Here is an 18,740-nt window from a genome sequence, read left to right on the forward strand (position 1 = left end):
ATATTTCTGCTATAATAAGTGGATATCATCTTTGAAAAATCAGACTTTCTAAACAAGTGGCTGAAGATAGTATTCTACCCTACACATCCAGCAGGGGGCAGAAATCACCCAAAGTAGAGAATTTTGATTTCACACTTCCTTCCAGAGTCTCTTAGAAGTTCCCTTCCTTGAAGGCATTGAAACTGCTCCATTGAAAAGGAGACTGTTATTTCCTTATTGCCATGTTCATGGATATAAATTTTGCAGAATTTCAATCTAATTTGTCCCGATTCAGGTTGAGCATTTAAATTTATTGAGCACCCATGCAGTTTTTATTTGTGATGGAAGCAGCCTCTTGATTTCAACTGTTTTTCATTATGATAGAGAAGAAAGACAATGGAAAAATAAATGACCCTCAATTTGATGGAATTCCAAAGAATACGGGAAATGTCATAAGCATTCAAAATAACCACTCTGTATAACTTCTGAGGAGACAGGCGTCTCTTGCACTGAAGTCATGGGAACAGCTGTAAGCTGCAGCCAGAGAATGCATGGGCTCTCCCATGGGGAGACTCATTCTAGGGACCACCGTCTACACAGTAAACTGACTTTCTTATAGTAACAATCACAGTAAAATGGAAAGAGAACCAAGCAAAGAGCCTTAGGCTGAAAGCCGTAAGAACTTAGAACGAGAAAAGCACTGTGCTCTGTATCTTTTGGACACGTGGCGGCTCCCCCTTTCCTCTGGCTTCCTCTGTCTGCTCATACTTATCGTGAGCAGTTTTCAGAGAGTGGCTGAGGGGAAACTCGTGTCTAACATTCCTTCAAGAACAGGTAATTGAAAGTTATGGAAAGTCAAGGACAGTTTCCTTAAGGAGCATTTCCAACTTTAGAACAGGGGGAGAGGAAGGGGGAAGTCCTATGGGAATTGGTCTGTGCTTAGAGAGGAACACCTCAGTTAAGTCTTGTCAGAACAGTTTTCTGCAAATCCAATCAGTACATGCAAAATGGGGAGGAAGAATCTGGGGCCAGTTCAACCTCAAGGGCAGCCACATGCATCCAAGAGTAGCACATGAGCCTTGCAAGGCACATTCCAAAGACATGTTCTGAAAGCTTAACTAAAAATATCCAAAGTGCAACCAAAAGGTCTTCACAATTCCAAAGCATCCATTTACAACAACAGCCATCTCTCAGTTTACTTTAACTACATTATCAATTTCTTAAAAATCTAATATGTATTATTCTGGGGCCTGGGCTCACAGACACGTGGGCTCAAGCTGGCACCCAAAGAGATCCCAGCATTGGTCAAATGTAAGGCATTTCGAGGCAAATGTAAAAAAACCCTAAAATATCAGATGAGCAGTAAGCCCTCCCTTGCATGAATTAACTGAGTGTTAACTATGTTTTTAAAAATTACTGGCATGATGCTCTATGACATCTGTTTTTACCCCTCTGTTCTTTTATGGTACCGGCCGTTTGCTAGTACCACAAAATGTTTCCACTCTCCACGTTCTTGGTTATATGACCAAAACAACTCCCAAGTCAAGTGGCTTTAAAGAGTCGAAATATCTGGAAGCAAGAGGTGACACTGTCCAATTTAGACCCAGCTTGGGTTCTTCACCAACGGCCTCTGGGTGATGATACTTTTTTGTGGAAGTTTGAGATTTGAGCATTCGCAGTATCTCAAAGACCAATTTATGTGTACGTTTGGTAAAGGATGGGCAACACGTTTTAAAAATTCTACATACACTTGTTTGGGCATGGCTCTCTATGTCATCCACAGTGGAGGAATGCTGATTGCAAACTTTTATGTTGGTTTGTTCATGCATGTTTTTCTCGTATTCCCGAACGTCATCCATTGTCATATCTGAAAGAAGGTCAAGACGTTGGCAACTTCCGTTATTAAAGGCAAACTTTCAATGGGGGAGACTTTAGGGAAAGATGGTAGCTTAGCAGAAGCCAAAGAGAGGTTTAAAAAGCAGGGAGTTCATTAACTTTATGAAGAGTACATCATAAAGTTAGCTAAACCAGCCAAAGGGGGAGTGAGTGCAAGGAGTTAAGTCAAAATAGTCTCAGAACAGAGAAGAGTGGAAATTATTTAGGGGCGATTCTTGTAAAGTGAGCTAGATGGGGAGAAACCGTTAGCACGTGAGCAGTGCTGCAGCCTGAGATCTCCTAAAGCATCGTTAGGAGATCATTCAGGGACAGGGTCAGGTTTGCTTGATTTAATACTTACCTTCCATATACCTTTCAACACAGATTTGGAGATTCTTTAAATCAATGCATTCAACAACAGAATGGACACTTTCATTGCTATGTTAGGAGACATGATGTAGAAGGCAGAAAAATGATGTTCACTGGTACAAGTGAGATTCGGTGCAGTGTTCACACAGAGATGTATTTTTGCACAGAATACAGGGTGTCAGAAGGTGCACGTCTATCCTGAATTCACGTCTAGCCTAACAGCTTGAAGATGGCTGGCATTACTTCCACCCACACTGATCTATAAATAAGATGGCACACGACATTATGCTTTTTGGCCCAAGTCTGCAGTTTTTCAGTATTTCAGGATAATGATCTCTTAATCCAGTAATTCTCAATGGAGGAGAGTTCTGCAGCATTTTTGGCTGTCATAACTGGGGTCGGGGTGCTACTGGCATCTAGTGAGTGGAGGCGAGGGATGCTGCAGACCATCCTACAATGCACAGGACTCTTCTCCCGCAAAGAATTATCTGGTGCAAAATGTCAACCGTGCTGAGGTGGAGATATCTGTCTAAATCCAACTGATGAAACACTTAAACAAAGAGCCCATCCATCTTCAGTATGTGAAATGCGTAAAAGTAACAATTACTCCCACTTGAAATACTTCTCTTGTTTTATCCTCCACCGCCACCCCACTCCTTGGTTCTTTTACAACATTTTATCAGCAGTTTTCCCACATAGGCATTCCTCTGTTGCTCTTGTGGCAAAATTTAACTTCATGCCTTTTTACAATGAAGCTATGCTGAACAATTGGTTAATCGACCACTCTGATCACTAATTAGCCTGGTGGGGATTTAGAGCAGGTATTCACTGGAACACTGGAATTTTTCCTTAAGTATTGTCTGCATTATGTGGTTCCATGTCTTTTTATATCAATCCATGTGTGTCATGTGAGGGTCTCTTCATTTCCAAAGGGCAGACTTGCCAGAAGTTTATGATTTAATTCAGCGTGTTCTGAGGCCAAGATGGAGGGCAGCTCTAAATCCAGACCTGGGCTATTTTATTTAGCTGATGATCCCCTCACGCCCCAAGACCGTCAATCAAGAATGCCGTCCATAAGCAATGTAAGTATCAAGAATGCTAAGTAGCAGTCTGGCCAAGCAAAGAGCATGCTTTTCTTTTAGAAATGGAGGTAACGGAAAAGCCATAGAGAGAGGCTGTTTCGCGATTAGAACAAATGCATCTTAGTTAACAATAACAACACATTCTTTCAATAAAATCACTAATTTCAATGGCTGGTTATCAAAATTTCTTAAACACAAATATACCCAGAATGAATACTGAGGTCATTTAAAGCAAAAAGTTTAAAATTTGAAGTAATTTCTCTATCAATATATTCATTAGACACTTGCTTTCTCCCCCTCACCGGCATGACAGTAATTTGGAAAACAAAAACAAAGGCGTTTTAGTTTCTTTGTTCTAGAGAATCCCAACAGTAATCATTCTTTATCTTTAATTAGCTCAATGTTAAGAGAAGGGCTTAAACTGTGCGACTGTGTGCTTTCAAAGATATATCAATTTTATGGACGTGAGGAAGGATTTAACAACAAAGTTACTCATTACTGTCTTGTTCATAACAGTGAAAAATTGAAGACAAGACAGAGGGCTGATGGTACTATGCGACCTTTAAAAATTGTGTAGAAGAGTATTTAACACTACAGAGAAATGTACATGGTATACCTGTATTGTTAAATAAAAAGTAAAAAAATTACACATATTATATGAAATCATTTTTGCCAGAAAAGTATTACATACACTTAAAAAAGACTGAAAGGATACATGTCAAAATATTAACAGTAATTGTTTCAAGGAGTTGGGATTATAGATAATTTTCATTTTATTCTTTTTGCTTATCTATGCTTTCTACATCAAATATGCACTACTTGTGTAAGAAATTAAAAAACAACATTACTTAAAAATCTAGTATCTGAGGTCATTAGAAGATGGATACCATCAATTTGGAATTGGGAAGGAGAAAACACACTTTTCTTGAATTTCTGCCCATTCTAGAAACATGATCCCTTGTTTGTTTGTTTTTTAAACGAAGAGTTAAGAAAGAAACTTCCAGAAAATTTCATCTAAAAGAAAAAAAATTCTCCCAATTAGACCACATAAGAATGAACATTTCTAGTAAAGTGGTTCTCTAAAAGATGAGATAATTTGGTCCCTGCTGATGCTGAAGGAAAATATGTCTAATTCCTGAACTATCCCCACATACCACACATGCTTATGGAAATGATGTAAACATTTTCAGTATGCCTCAGTAATTTATGGAAAGCCTAATCAAGCAAAAATGTTCTTGTTTGGGTTATCTGGTAAAATGCGTTATGTCTTGCTTCTGCAAGGGCTATTACCGCACAATCTATATATGAATCAATTTTTTAGTAAATTCAATTACACATGCCCGATGACAGATTATATTTTCAGAGATGATTCATCTTCATTACTGATTGATTTTCAATGATCAGAGTGACTGCTAACAATTTAGGTTCAGATCTCTTTGCTTCCAGCAAACAAGTGCTTATGTGTATCAGAGAAACTCTTAATTAAAGGAATTCTATGTCAATTACTTTGCAAATAAAGTGATAAATAATCACCCCTTAATTTATAGATTTAAAAGGTCATAATTTATTTTTCTTAATAAGGTTTCTTAAATAAAGTCTTCTTAAACAAGTAACACTGGGCTAATCGCCTGATTTAAGAGTATACTGGAACTAGTATCGTGTTCCCTCTGATAAGAAAGTACAGCCTAGTGTCTTTAACACTTGGCTCTCAGAGTAATCAGCACGGGGACGTTCTCTGGGGTGTAATGCCTCCTTATCGCGCTTCAGCGGAACAAGAGTTCCTCTTTGCCCTCTTGTGAGACCATTTCTTTCCTTCTCTTTCTCATCCTCCTTCAGGCGGGGAGAGGGCACATCCCCGTCTCCTATCCCAGCATGTGGAGGTCACCCTGGAGCGGCCTGAGGGCAACTTCCTTCTCTGCCAGGTGACTGGGCTGAGACCTGAGGTCCTCCTCTCCCATGAACCCAGCTTGGACAAAGGACCTCTGGGCCCAGGGGACTTGTTGACTGAGAATTCTTCCGTACCCTAAACCATGACTAAAGTCTCTCAGTAAAGAGCGAAATACACCTCAACCACGTGGGTCTCGGTCCATACTACTACTAACCATTTTCTATTTTTTTAATAAAATATGGGTTTCAATGATTATTTACTTATTGAATCCCTCAAGTAAGGCATGAATTATGTTCCACAGAAGTAATTCAAATAGTATTAGACTATACAGAGAAAAGAATTTACCTCCTCTGCGCCTCCCCCACCCATCCTACTCCCTCTGCAGATAACCACTGTGAAGAGTTTGGGGCAGTGGCTGCCGGGGTTTCTTTCTGTGAATTCACATGTACGTTACTATGCACACACACAGAGTCTCACTTATTTTTACACTTATGGAATCATACTACAGTATATTATACTATACATATATATATATTGTCCTGGCTTGCTTTTTCAGCTAAAGGAAAATGTACCTATTTCCATGCCAGTACAGATAGCACTATCTTATTCTTTTCCACTGTTGCACATAATATTCGTAGTATGGATGTATCATAATTTACTTGACCACATTCCTGTTAATGGACATTTACACTGAAACTAATTTTCAGCTTTTTAAAACAACACTATACTGCACAGCTTTGTACCTATATTCATGAGCATATGTGTATTCCTTAAGAATAAATTTCTAGAAGTGGAATTGCAGGGTCATAGGTTATCTGTCTTATCATTTTTATAGAAACTGTTAATTTCTTCTTCCACCTATCTAAAACTGGATATTATCATTCTCTTACATTTTTGCCATCATATGGGCAAATGTTATATCTTGTTATTTTCATTACATTTCTCATGCTTAGTGGTGAGGTTATCGGCTGTTTGCATTTCTCCTTCTGTAGTTTACCTATTCATACTCTTTACCTTTTTTCTATTGAGTTGTTAGAGTTTTGATTTATAGGCCCTCTTTATATATTATAGATGTTAATCCTCTGTTGGCTACATGTGTTGCAAGTATCTTCTCCTAGTTTTATCAACTTCGTTGATGGTGGCAATTTTCTTTGAATCATTTTATTTTTAAAGAAGTCAGGTTGATTTCATAGGAAGTGGAGGCAAGATCATATATTTGAAAGGTCCTTCTACAAACGCCATGGAACAAAATGTCTGCAAGCAAGAATTTTCCTTCATTGTAATGCACAGCTGCAGCAGCTAAAATTTTAATAAAACACCTATATGCTAATTCAGTGAACTGTTCAAGGGCACATTATGTTTTATTTCCTTGTACAAACATTTTTTCTTCATTTCTGGGCTCCTCAGCCTAAACAGAAGTACTTTTGTTTTTCTTTTTCTTTTTTTTTGAGGAAGATTAGCCCTGAGCTAACATCTGCCACCAATCCTCCTCATTTTTTTTACTGAGGAAGATTGGCCCTGAGCTAACAGCTGTGCCCATCTTCCTCTATTTGATATGTGGGACGCCTGCCACAAGATGGCTTGATAAGCAGTGCATAGGTCCGCGCCCAGAATCTGAACAGGCCAACCTGGGGCTGCCAAAGCAGAGCACGCGAACTTAACCGCTATGCCACTGGGCTGGCCCCAGAAGTAATTTTTTCTTGCTCTAAGTCAAAATGGAAGTCTAGAACAAGTGGTTGGGTCACAGGTAGGGGGAAGCTCCAGCAATCATGCATTACATTTGGTACTCCTTTGACCTCCAGCAAAATGGTGGCCATCCCTTGGCGAGTGCCTTTTTTCCCCCACTAAACTCTTTAAAATGATTATAAATTCAATACATGCTTCTTATGAATAGCTTAGGGGTGGTTCCACCTTCTTGTAGTGCAGGTAGCCAATCCAAGGCTTGGTGCATACCCTTTCCATGTAATTCAGACCACTGAGATCCAGAACTGTGATCTACAATTGTGAGTTTTTCCATAGTTCTTTTTTTTCTTAAAGATTGGCACCTGGGCTAACAATTGTTGCCAATCTTCCTTTTCTTTTTTTAAGGATTGGCACCTGGGCTAACAACTGTTGCCAATCTTTTTTTTTTTCTTTTACTGCTTTATTTCCCAACCACGCCCCCCCACCCCTCCCCCCCCACCCCTCCCCCCCCCACCCCCGCCCCCGGTACATAGTTGTATATCTTAGTTGCAGGTCCTTCTAGTTGTGGGATGTGGGATGCCGCCTCAACGTGGCCTGACGAGCGGTGCCATGTCTGCGCCCAGGATCCGAACCCTGGGCCGCTGCAGCAGAGCACATGAACTTAACCACTCGGCCATGGAGCCGGCCCCTCCATAGTTCTTGATTTGGGGAGGTGGAGGAGGTCACAGATCCCTTTGAAAATCTGGTGGAAATCTTTGAGTTCTCTCCCCAGAAAAATAGATGTAAGCACACATACGAGATGTTGTGTAAGAGCCAAGACACTCAAGTTCATATTTCAGGAAACCTGAGGCCATTGGAAAACGCCGGCTTGGTGAACTCAACCAACTGATGCTAGTCCCTAAGCAGGCTTCTTTCTCGACCTGGAGCTTGCTTCACTCATTGTTGGACTTTCTCTGGAGACTACAGAAGGATTTCTAAGTCACTTTCATGAAGGAGTCTCAGCCATACTAGCCAGAACTACTGTCCATACTTTTTTGGAAGGGTCAGGATTTCAAGGACATTCATGAGGTTCCACTTAATTACAGCCTCTCTCTGGCAATCCTCTATATTCCTCTCAAAATACTGTCAAGGGCCCGGCCCAGTGGTGTAGTGGTTAAGTTTGTGCGCTCTGCTTTGGCAGCCTGGGGTTCATGGGTTCAGATCTCAGGCACGGACATATACACTGCTCATCAAGCCATGCTATGTGGGCGGCATCCCACATAAAAAATGGAGGAAGATTGGCAATGGATGTTAGCTCAGGGCCAATCTTCCTCACGAGAACAAAAAAAAGACAGGAAGGACACATCACAAAGAAAAAATACTAGTAAATCCAACTATGTTAAAATTAAAAGAAAAACTTCTGTACATCATGATACCATAAAAAAAAATACCGTCAGATTTGTAAAAGCAGACCATGCTTTTGTGAAGCTGGAATGTCTATTTTTATCTACCTCCCCTCTCACCCCATCTTCTGAAATGTGGTGGTGTTTCTTTTCTCATGTAAAAGAGACCCAAGGCTCATGGATAAAGACCAATCAAGGCCTTAAAAGACAAACTCAACTCCTCCAACAGTGGAAATTGTTACACTTTACAATGAACATGAGCAGAATAAAACCTGTTTAGGGAAATAGTTATGCCACAGCCAAATGCTGAAACTGAGAAAAGATACAAAATTAATCTTTGGGCAAGAAAAGATAACCATCACCACCTATGTCTTTTTTTTTTAACCTCTTAATTGAGCACTGGAGGTGGTGAGTCTAATTAGGGAGCAAGACACCCAGGGCTGCTATGCATAAGAGTACACAGTTTGTGCATGGTATGACCATACAGCCCAGGAGGTCAACGGGGCTAAAATTCAGCTCTAAGCCGATAGCACCTGCTGAATCTGTCCAGGAGAGGTGTCTTTTTCCACTTCTTACAAAGCATCAGAGTTTGCAGTTGGCCCTGAAGACATCTACCATTCTCTAGTTTAACCTGTTTGGACTGAGTTAATTAAACTGTCCTTGCAATCTAATCTGATTTAAAGTTGTTCTTAAACTTTAGTGAGCATCAGAATCATCTGGAGGGCTTGTTAAAACACAGATTGCTGGGCTATACCCCCAGAGTATCTGATTCAGTAGGTTTGGGGTGGGGCCTGAGAATTTGAATTTCTAACGAGTACCCAGGGGATGCTAATGTTGCTGGTCCAGGGACCTCACTTTGAGAACCAGGGCTATAAGCAATAGGAAAGGATTTTTCTACTTTTGACCTTTTCCACGTTTACTAATGAGAGCCTCACTGAGCCTGTATAGACCAAAGAAAAATAAGCAACATCAGGGACCCAAAATTGAAGGGCTTTCCTGGTGGACAGTGACACACTCATTTACCTGAATGGCCCACAATCTCCAGCATTACCTTGAATAAGGGGCTGAGAAGGCACTCTGTGGGCAGGGCCATTTCCATTCATTTGATTGACTGAGTGTCTGCCATCTGTAATGAAGGCCCCACTGTTTCTCTGGCAAACAGCTTTCAGGAGCAATGATGCCAGTAATTGACATGAAATTGATGGGGTGTTCTCAGACCCCTTGCTGAGTGAAAAGGCTGCTTGTTTGGGTTGGGGCTAGGATTGTGTATACAGGGGGTGGAGACCTTCTCTGGGGAGTACAAGGCACCCTGATGATCAACATCCGGATAAACCACCCGCTGTTTTTGTGCACTCAGAGACAGAAAGGGTTTTTTTTTGTCAATAGACTCCTTGAGTTGTTCCTGTCTCCATCTAACCCATCCTAAGTAAATAGGTAAGTGTTCTCTTCTTAAAGGTCTCTAATTTCCTTGGATGCATTATCCTAGCTTAGGGCCCTGTAATAGCCTGAGGTTGCTTTCTTTTTTTTAGGACTAAAAGTCTTTGTCTCTTCCTTGCCCTAGGCTTGGCTGAGATAGAAAAGAGTTGGTCCCCATCCTCTGTGCCTGAGCCGTTCACTTACTAGATGCCTGTCCACATTTTTTTCTCTTTCTGTATCCTACCTCTACTCAAACCCTCTTTTCTGATCAACAGGCTTGCAGTTTTGTTCTCTTAATCAGAACCTGGCTGCCCTTTTTGATGCCACCTTTTCTGAAAGTCTTCTGTGGCATCCTGGCACTAGAGAGAAATCTATTGAAGTGCCCTGCTTCTTGGTCTTCCAAGTGGCAGAGTTTTGGCCCTTCAGGTCCCTGTTCACTTGCCAAATGTCTAATCAGTTTGAGCTTATTATTCTTGGAATATCCTTTTGATATCCCCTGACTGTTGGTGGCAAGGACACCATGAGCTTGGAGGAATGCAAGTTGGGAGAGACTAGCAATTCTTAACCCTTGCTGGGGTCTGTGCTCCCTCTAAGAATCTAAGAAAAGCTCCCCAGAGAAAACAACCAGAAAGATTTGATTACTGATCAGGGGAAGTCATCACAGGAGACTCTCCCTCCACTCCCCTCACAAAAGACAACCACAGACAGACAGGTCTTAGGGAGACCTCACAACAAAGTGGCAAGCCAGTGAACTTGCTGCCTGTGAGCAGCATCCTGGGAGTGTGCAATAAGAGAGAGTAAATGATGATCTTTCAAAAGGATCTCTTTCAGAGGTCTGAATTTGGGCAAACCCAAGAAGAAGCATTTGCTCTTCAGAAGATGAGGATCTGGGAAAACTGTAAAAAGTAAAAAAAAAGAAGCCAGTCGCTTACAGAACCACGTCTTTTTCAATGTGGCTCAGAAATAGCTAACAATATTAATAACAATCACTGTCTTTGCCCATTCAGTCCAATGTATTTTTTCACTTTAAATTTGATACTTTCTGCTAAGAAGAGGCAGTGGAATTGGTGGAACAAGGACAGAAAAGCAGCAAAACACAATCTAGGTTATACTCAGAACAAATTCAATATGACTTAGGAAACGGCCAAGGAGAAGGGCATTTCGTTAGACAATCTGATCTAACCCAAGTCACCAGTGGGGCCTGTTTGTTTCTATTTATAGTCAAGGACACCAGCCTCTGATGACTGATTCTGGCAATGTTGAGTATTCACGTGGACAAAGCGATAGTGCTGAGGACCTGGGAAGGGTGGTCCATCCATCGTGGGATGAAGCAAATCCTGTTTCCATTTACTGGAAATGTGCAGAACTTGTTGAACCCTTCCCAAATCATGACCCAACAAAAAAAGCCAGAACAATAGTCTCAGGATCACGGTGGCACCTATGCCTTTGCCCTTGTTTCTTGCCGAATCCTTATGGTTTTGGTGAGGGAGTGTTTCAAGTGTTCTCTAAATCAAAGGACTGCTTTCACTTGATATGATGCTTCAGATAGCTTTGATCTTGAATTGAAGTTTGGGATAAATTAGGATGGGTTTCAAACCCATCCAACAGAGAATTGTGGAGCCTTGTGTTATCAAGTATGCAAGCATCAAACATACTGAGGTCTTCCTTCGTCATTGACTAAGTACTGTGGTTATTTTAAACCAAGCTTCTATCATTACATTCTTCTTCATTATATGCCACGGACAGCGCTATTCCCAATAAAGGAAGCAGCAGCCTGCCTTTCTTTCTGTTGTCTTTCTAGGTAGCAGTTGAAGCCAGATGGACGGAAAGCCCAAGTCAACATGTTATGAAGTTGTTCTGCAAGTTATTTCGGGGCAGTTGACTTACCATACCACTCATCAACCCATGCAAAAGCCTGTCTATGTCCAATCAGCAGAATGTCTCGGACCACCTAAAAACGTAAAAGAAGGAGGTTGAAATAACTGAGGATTGATGAAAACTCTCTGGAAAACAGATTGTTTCCAATTCTAGGAATTGTGACAATTACAAATGTCTCCATCCCTCTGTCCATATGTGATGACAATTACAGGCTGACATACACAGACCTTGTGCCGGCTCACCCTCAGTCCTATTGATGGCGCGCATATACTTGCTGTAAATTAATTTCTTCATCTTATTTGAAAGTCAGGCTGAGAGTGTGTACCAACTCATGACAACTACTTGGCAGTCACACGGCAGTGATTGGAATGAATCGGTAGGCTAATCACCTTGAGATTTTTCTCTTCATTCATCTTTCCCTAAAACTGGTCCTATTTTTCATTTGTGGAAGGGCCAGGAGGCCACAAATGTTGGAAATCAAGAACACTCTTCTAGGCAGTAAGTCACTTCTAAGCAAAAACACTTAAGACTCTCTCTTCTTAGATGAAATGTCCTAAATATTGGTTATTATTTTTTTTAATAAAGGAAGGTGTGGGATATGAGATAAATAAATATCTTTCTAAACTTGACTTTCATGTAATAGAAGGGAAAAAAGAGCAGTTTAGTCAACTATTATTGAAAGAGATAAAATAAGAGACATGAACGAGAAAAGAACATAATGGGAATGATAAGCCTGACTCGAGACAAAAGGAATGAAATTGTTTCTTATGGTGCACATAATGGCAACAGAAGACTAAGAAAAAGAACATGTATCGTCGTGTGTGTGTGTGTAACACTGTTCATGTGCTCTTCTTTCACGGTATTCTTTTGTGTCCTCTATAAATATGCCTTTTTATGTTTCTTGGATACTCGCACTATCCGTCCAACATTCCTTTCTTCCTGCCAAACAAATCCAGCAATTGTCAAAAACCTCTTGTGGAAGGTTCAAGCATGTTTCAATAAATGAAGGATTTTAATTCGGTGAATTTTCAGAAACAAGGGAAGCATTTATAATGAAGTGTTTATTACTCCAGGCTTCTGAATATCTAGTGAGGCTTTTATGATTTGGGAGGAGGAAATGTAGTGAAAATAAGAAACAACACGGAGCGATACACACTTGAGTGCTGAGTGTGTCAAATTCATGGAAATCAAAAGAACAGCACTGAGGCATCCGTAAATATACCCTATTACATTAAGCACAACACAGCTGTCTGCTGGAAACAAGGATTCAATAATGTGCTAATGGCTTGCTTTTGAACATTTTTTTCCCCTTAACTGTGAATAGATTCTTAAAAAAACAAAGGTGTTCAGAGAAAGGCAGCCCTGGCACTTTAAACCCATGCAATGCTGGTCTCAGATACTCATTAGCGACTCATGTGCCAAAGCAGGTGTGTTTTTGGGGTGCTGATAGCACTTCATTATATTTGGAAATGGGCAATGGGAGTGCCTATCACTAGAGTGTACCTGTTACAGGTATTTTAAAGAAATAGATTCTCAAAAGTAGCCAAAGTGATCTTTGAGAAAAGAAACACAGTGAGCCCTGTGGCAGTCCAAATATGCTTTGTGAGAGGAGGAAATAATAAAATGTACCATGCTAGTGGCCTGAGTGAGAGCAGGTCATTTTGGGTTAAAAAAAAATAAAAGGGGGATGTTGCAGGCAGTCAAGGAAGATATAGGCTGAGACAGACACAGAGCTCAGGCTGCAGAATATTTACTCTGGGAGCCCCAACTAGCTTCCTGCTTAACATCTGGGACATAGCAGGAAAACAGGAGGTCCCAGAACTTGATTTCTGTATATCGCACTCGGCCCCCACCTCTGCCTGGACAGAATGTGTTCTGGAGCTCAGCAGGAGCTCAGTGTACTTCTCTGTCTCAAATTTGTTCCAGAGTCTGCTGTTATCATGAGCCCAAGTTCAATTTATTCCTTGGACCTCAATTCAAGCTTTATACGTTTTATGGTCAATAGTCTCCCAATCTTAGCAGACAAATCTATCTAAGTAACAAAAAGCTCAGCACATTAAGGTTCAATTTCAGGGCCCCCAGAAGAATTTCAGAAAGCTATTCTTTATCAGTTTTTAAGTGGAAAAATAAACAGATATCCAGCCTATCTGGGAGGTAGAGACAATGTGGGTAGTATTTATTTTTATGAAAATGGGAGGAATTACAACGGGCAATGCTCAGCATTGCATTTCCCATTGTTTTCCATGAGGATAAGAGTCATGTTAGAAACCCCTCACAAACTATCATCCCCAACTGGGCTCCTGCCATGAAATTAACATGTTTAGCCAAAGTGGGTATACAGTTGAAATCTGTGTTTTGAGGTTGTTAATAATTCTTTGGTAACAGAATTAATATTTATTTTTTATTTTTTTGAGGAAGATTAGCCCTGAGCTAACTACTGCCAGTCCTCCTCTTTTTGCTGAGGGAGACTGGCCCTGAGTTAACATCCGTGCCCGTCTTCCTCCACTTTATATGTGGGATGCCTACCACAGCATGGCATGCCAAGCAGTGCCATGTCTGCACCCGGGATCTGAACCAGCGAACCCCAGGCCAATGAGAAGCGGAACATGCACACTTAACCACTGTGCCACCGGGCTGGCCCCGGTAACAGAATTAATAAATGAGCAGAAATGCTGAGGTGCACCATCTAATGGGATCACTGGCATTTCTTGTTCTGTCTCTTAGGGCATCTTCTACCTTAGGCATCTACATTTGCAGGATCTTTTGAGTGGAAATTATCCTTGGGAGCTGCACACAGGTAAGCCCCGTGCCTCTGCCTGGAACCCAAGTACCCAAGTACCAAGCACAAGTACTTCTGACTGGAACTAGATTAGCCTGATGCCAAAGGGAAGACTAAGTGTTGAAAGCCCAACTTTCCGAATATACTTACCCAATAGACATGGAGATCACAGAATGAGAGATGAAATGTAAAACATTTATTAGTGGAAGAAAACTAAACTTGTGTGTAAAATGCATTTCCCTGGAGACAGCGTTTTCTAGAAGTAGTGACCTCGTGTCGGCTCAGCACTTCTGCATCTGTTGTACATTGTGTACTCCAGCCTACAGTAAAGATGGTTCCTTTGTCCACAGCCCAGGAGTTGCTGTTTGTTCACTTACCTTGTGTACAAATTGTTCCACTCTGGTCTGAAGCCCCCAGACCTCGAACTTCACAGTCACCAGCTTATAGGAACACATGATGGGCTGATGGCTGTCTCTCCAGCCTTCTCTTAACTGCCCCCGCCCTGTCTTCTCTGACTTGAAGTGTTTAGGATCCTGGAAAAAATATATCAAAGAAATAGTAACTTAAAAGTTCAACCATCATTAATATGAAATAAGGGAAGCGGATAAGTGAAGCTAAGTGAAAGAAGCCAGTCACCAAATGCCATACTGTACAATTCCATTTATAGGAAATATCCAGAATAGGCAAATCTATGGAGAAAGAAAGTAGATTAGTGGCCTAAGGCTGGGGGAGGGAGATGGTATGCGGAATGACTGGTATGAGAACAAGCTAGCTTCTTGGGGTGATGAAAATGTTCTAAGATTAGGGGCTGGCCTTGTGGCCGAGTGGTTAAGTTCGCGCGCTCCACTACAGACGGCCCAGTGTTTCGTTGGTTTGAATCCTGGGCGCGGACATGGCACTGCTCATCAAACCACGCTGAGGCAGTGTGCCACATGCCACAACTAGAAGGACCCACAATGAAGAATATACAACTATGTACCAGGGGGCTTTGGGGAGAAAAATGAAAAAAAAACAATGTTTTAAGATTAGATGCAAGTTGATGGCTTATAATTCTGTAAAGACTGCTAAAACCATTGAATTGTACATTTTAAGTGAGTGTACTTTATGGTATGTAATTATATATCAATAAAATGTGAAAAATACATAAATGCAACATAATAAAATGCTATGCACTACCTCAGCAGGATTTTTTCAGGGTGTGCACTGGCTCTGGGTTTGCTGATATTTCTGCACAAAGTAATATTATAATAGTCATTATCCTAAGCACATGTTTACTGAACGCACACTGTGGGCACAGTACCGAACCAGGTATTACATTATGCTCTCCCTTTACCTGATTTCCTTGCCCTGAGGGGTGTGGGAGGGCACCAGCTGTGTGTGTGTGGTCTGGAAGGTGTGGTCTGTGTGTGGTCACAGAGAACTTCTCTCCACTCAGAGAACAGACTCAACTCTACCTGGATGATCTCTGTTCCCTGACCTTCCTCCAGGGTCCCTCCTCATTTGCATCAGTTGCAGGAAGATGGTAGGCCTGGGGTTAGAAAGGGACCAGAGTGGGACAAATATATAATTAATGGAATATGAAATTGACAAAAGATTCTGGAAGGGAGGGAAGGAAAAGAGATGCATAACAAGTATCTCAAGGAAATAATTGCTTCTATGAAGGGAGGGGCTGATGATCTTGAGTGTGGGTAGCATTTTTGAATCTTTGGTATCAACCTAGCCATGCTGTATTTTTATCACCTGAACCAACTCAGAAACTGCCAATGAAATTATATGCACAGGGGCCAGTCCAGTGGCATAGCAGTTAAGTTTGCACGTTCCACTTTGACTGCCCAGGGTTCGTCCGTTCAGATTCTGGGTGCGGACATGGCACCGCTTATCAGGCCGTGCTGTGGTAGGCGTCCCACATATAAAGTAGAGGAAGATGGGCACGGATGTTAGCTCAAGGCCAGCCTTCCTCAGCAAAAAGAGGAGGATTGGCAGCAGATGTTGGCTCAGAGCTAATCTTCCTCAAAAAAATAAAATGAAATGAAATAAAATAAGTTATATGCACAGGCCTGGAAAGATTATAATAATTTGATAACTTGATACTTGAAAAAGGCATAAGCATATAGTTTGGCCCATAGCAAGTGCTCGACTAATGTCAGCCATTATTGCACTTCCCAAGGCAGTCAACGAAATCTTTCAGTAACCTGTCCAATCCTACAGTCCAGGGCAGAGGCAGCAATGCCTTTCCAAAGCACCCTGGAATTGCTGGTGAAAGATTTGATGTTTAAGGTCAGGGGACTAATTCCTGCCTACCCTGTGTTCCTATACCATATAATGCCATTAAGAATAAAAAGAGAAGACCAATAAATCAAGAGATGTGTCACCGGGGAGACTATGGTAGATAATCTTCAAAGATCGCCACCATCAATTCCTTCCGTCACTATGCTGGCATGCTGTTCCTCTCACCAAAAGATGGAGGCTATTTCCCTTCCCGTTGAGTCTAGACTGGCCTGTGATTTGCTTTGATCAATAGAATGTGGCAGAAGAGACGTTGTGTCAGTTCAGGCCTTTAAGAGAAGCTAGAAACCAGAAGCTTCTACAGTGTAAAAAGTCTAGTCTGATTACCCTTAGCCCACAAAGCTGTGAGGAAGCCTAAGCTAGTCATGTGGAGAGATGCTCACCCATTCCAGCTAAGAAACCAGGCATGCAAGTGAAAATATCTTCGATGTTTCAAGCATCCACCATGAGAAACAGAAGATCTGCCCAGCTAAGCCCACTCAAGACTGCAGAATTGTGAGAAATAATGCACTGTTGTTTTAAGCCACTAAATTCTGGGGTGGCTTATTACTTAGCAAGAGATGACAAAACAGATGCAATAACTGGATCACCAAAGATGAAGAGAATGAATGCTGCTTTGTTCTTTCACAGAACACACCAAAAGTTCTTCCAATAAGCCAAACGCATGAAAGCTATAAACAAGGAAATTCATAGCTGCCAAGCAGTTCCTGTTGAGTTAAAATACAGGAGCTGGAGTTAAATGCGGAAAGCTGGTCTCTTCCCCCATCTACCCTTTGACTTTCCCACAAGAGGCAAGCGATGAGTTTAATTATAAGCATGTGGACAACTATCTTGAGGCTCAAAAGACATGCTCTCCACGCTATGGTGGACCAGAATATGCATGGGCGGACCCTTGTGAACCTGAGTGCAGGCTGTCCTACTTGGGATAGCAACGGGGTGAGCAGATGATAGCATAGAGCCAGCAAGTGGAGGAAAGCATGAGGGCAAAGCTTGCAGCAACCCAGACGTGTACGAGGCAAAGGACCCAGCGAACAGAGCCAGGTGGGCAGGCACCAGAGGTAGGGAAATGAAGTAACAGCCAGGGCTGTGACCTGAGCTGCCTTCCTGCCTCTCAGATCCTGTGCAGTGGGCCTGGGAGAGGCCTGAAGAGGGAGGCCCCTGGACCAGCTGGCTGCGCCGCATCCTCCACTCCCAGGACACAAGTCCCTGATTCATAGACTAGCCTCAGCTCGTGTCTTCAGCCGACCACGGCTGAATTTGAAATGGTACCTATTGCAGACTCTTCATGTACATTCCAGGTTCGGATTTCTCAAGAATAAAACATGATTCTGCAACATTAAACACGGAGCACTGGCGGATTGCATTTCCAAAACAGTTAGAATTGTGGGGCCTCACAGCAAACTTCAGTTCTGAATAAGCCCGGAGAACTGCTGCCTGCCCTGTGAAAACTATTAGATGCTTAAAGCCGCATGTGGTTCCTGATTTCACCACAAAATTATAAATGTATCTTAGGTTATTGTGAAATAAAGTTTTGGGGAAGAGGCTAGATGGGAATGAGAAGTGCATTGAATTTTCAAGATGCAGAATAGAATTAAGCTGGAAGTGATAATTTGGTTTCATGTCCTCACTGCTATGGATGAGGACACGGAGGCCTCAGAGAAATGAAATATTTTGCCCCCTAGAATCCCAGCCTCCCCTGATGCTAGCCTGATGTTCTTTCCACTACATTTACTTCTAATATGAAACAGTGAAAGGGTGTTTTTGTTATAGCCAGATGCCAAAGAAGCAATTAACAATTGGGCTTTTTATGGCGACAGTGTGTTGATTTTTTGCAAGTCTGGTGTCATATCTACAGCTGCTGATTTCATCTAGTCAATCTCGTCCATGGCCTATAATTAGGGATTCACTTTCAAAGAGCTGGAGGGATGTCAGGGAGAAGGATTTACCAGAGGACTCCTGTAATCAAAACTCAAGATCAGAAATGAGCATCCAGCTGAATGCCTTTGAATGAAGATGAGCAAAATAGATAAATAAGATTTACAAAAATCAAACCACTGGGTCTTACCTGAAATATTCTGGTCACTGCAAAGTTTTCTGTCTTTTCATGTCCCCACCCCCCTCCT

General features: G+C 41.7%; 1 protein-coding gene across 1 annotated transcript in view; it reads right to left on the minus strand.

Moving 5' to 3' along the window:
• The window catches only part of PITPNC1 (phosphatidylinositol transfer protein cytoplasmic 1), a 232,988-nt gene that overhangs the window by 5,053 nt on the left and 209,195 nt on the right, over positions 1-18,740 (minus strand). Inside the window, exons 7-9 of the mRNA XM_070482114.1 lie at positions 14,709-14,864; positions 11,562-11,625; positions 1,728-1,846 (exon numbers count right to left, since the gene is read on the minus strand). Of these exons, the coding sequence (XP_070338215.1) occupies positions 1,728-1,846; positions 11,562-11,625; positions 14,709-14,864 (339 nt within the window). The remainder of the gene's footprint in view (positions 1-1,727; positions 1,847-11,561; positions 11,626-14,708; positions 14,865-18,740) is intronic.

Source organism: Equus asinus, chromosome 13, assembly GCF_041296235.1.
Source record: "Equus asinus isolate D_3611 breed Donkey chromosome 13, EquAss-T2T_v2, whole genome shotgun sequence".
Taxonomy (NCBI): domain Eukaryota; kingdom Metazoa; phylum Chordata; class Mammalia; order Perissodactyla; family Equidae; genus Equus; species Equus asinus.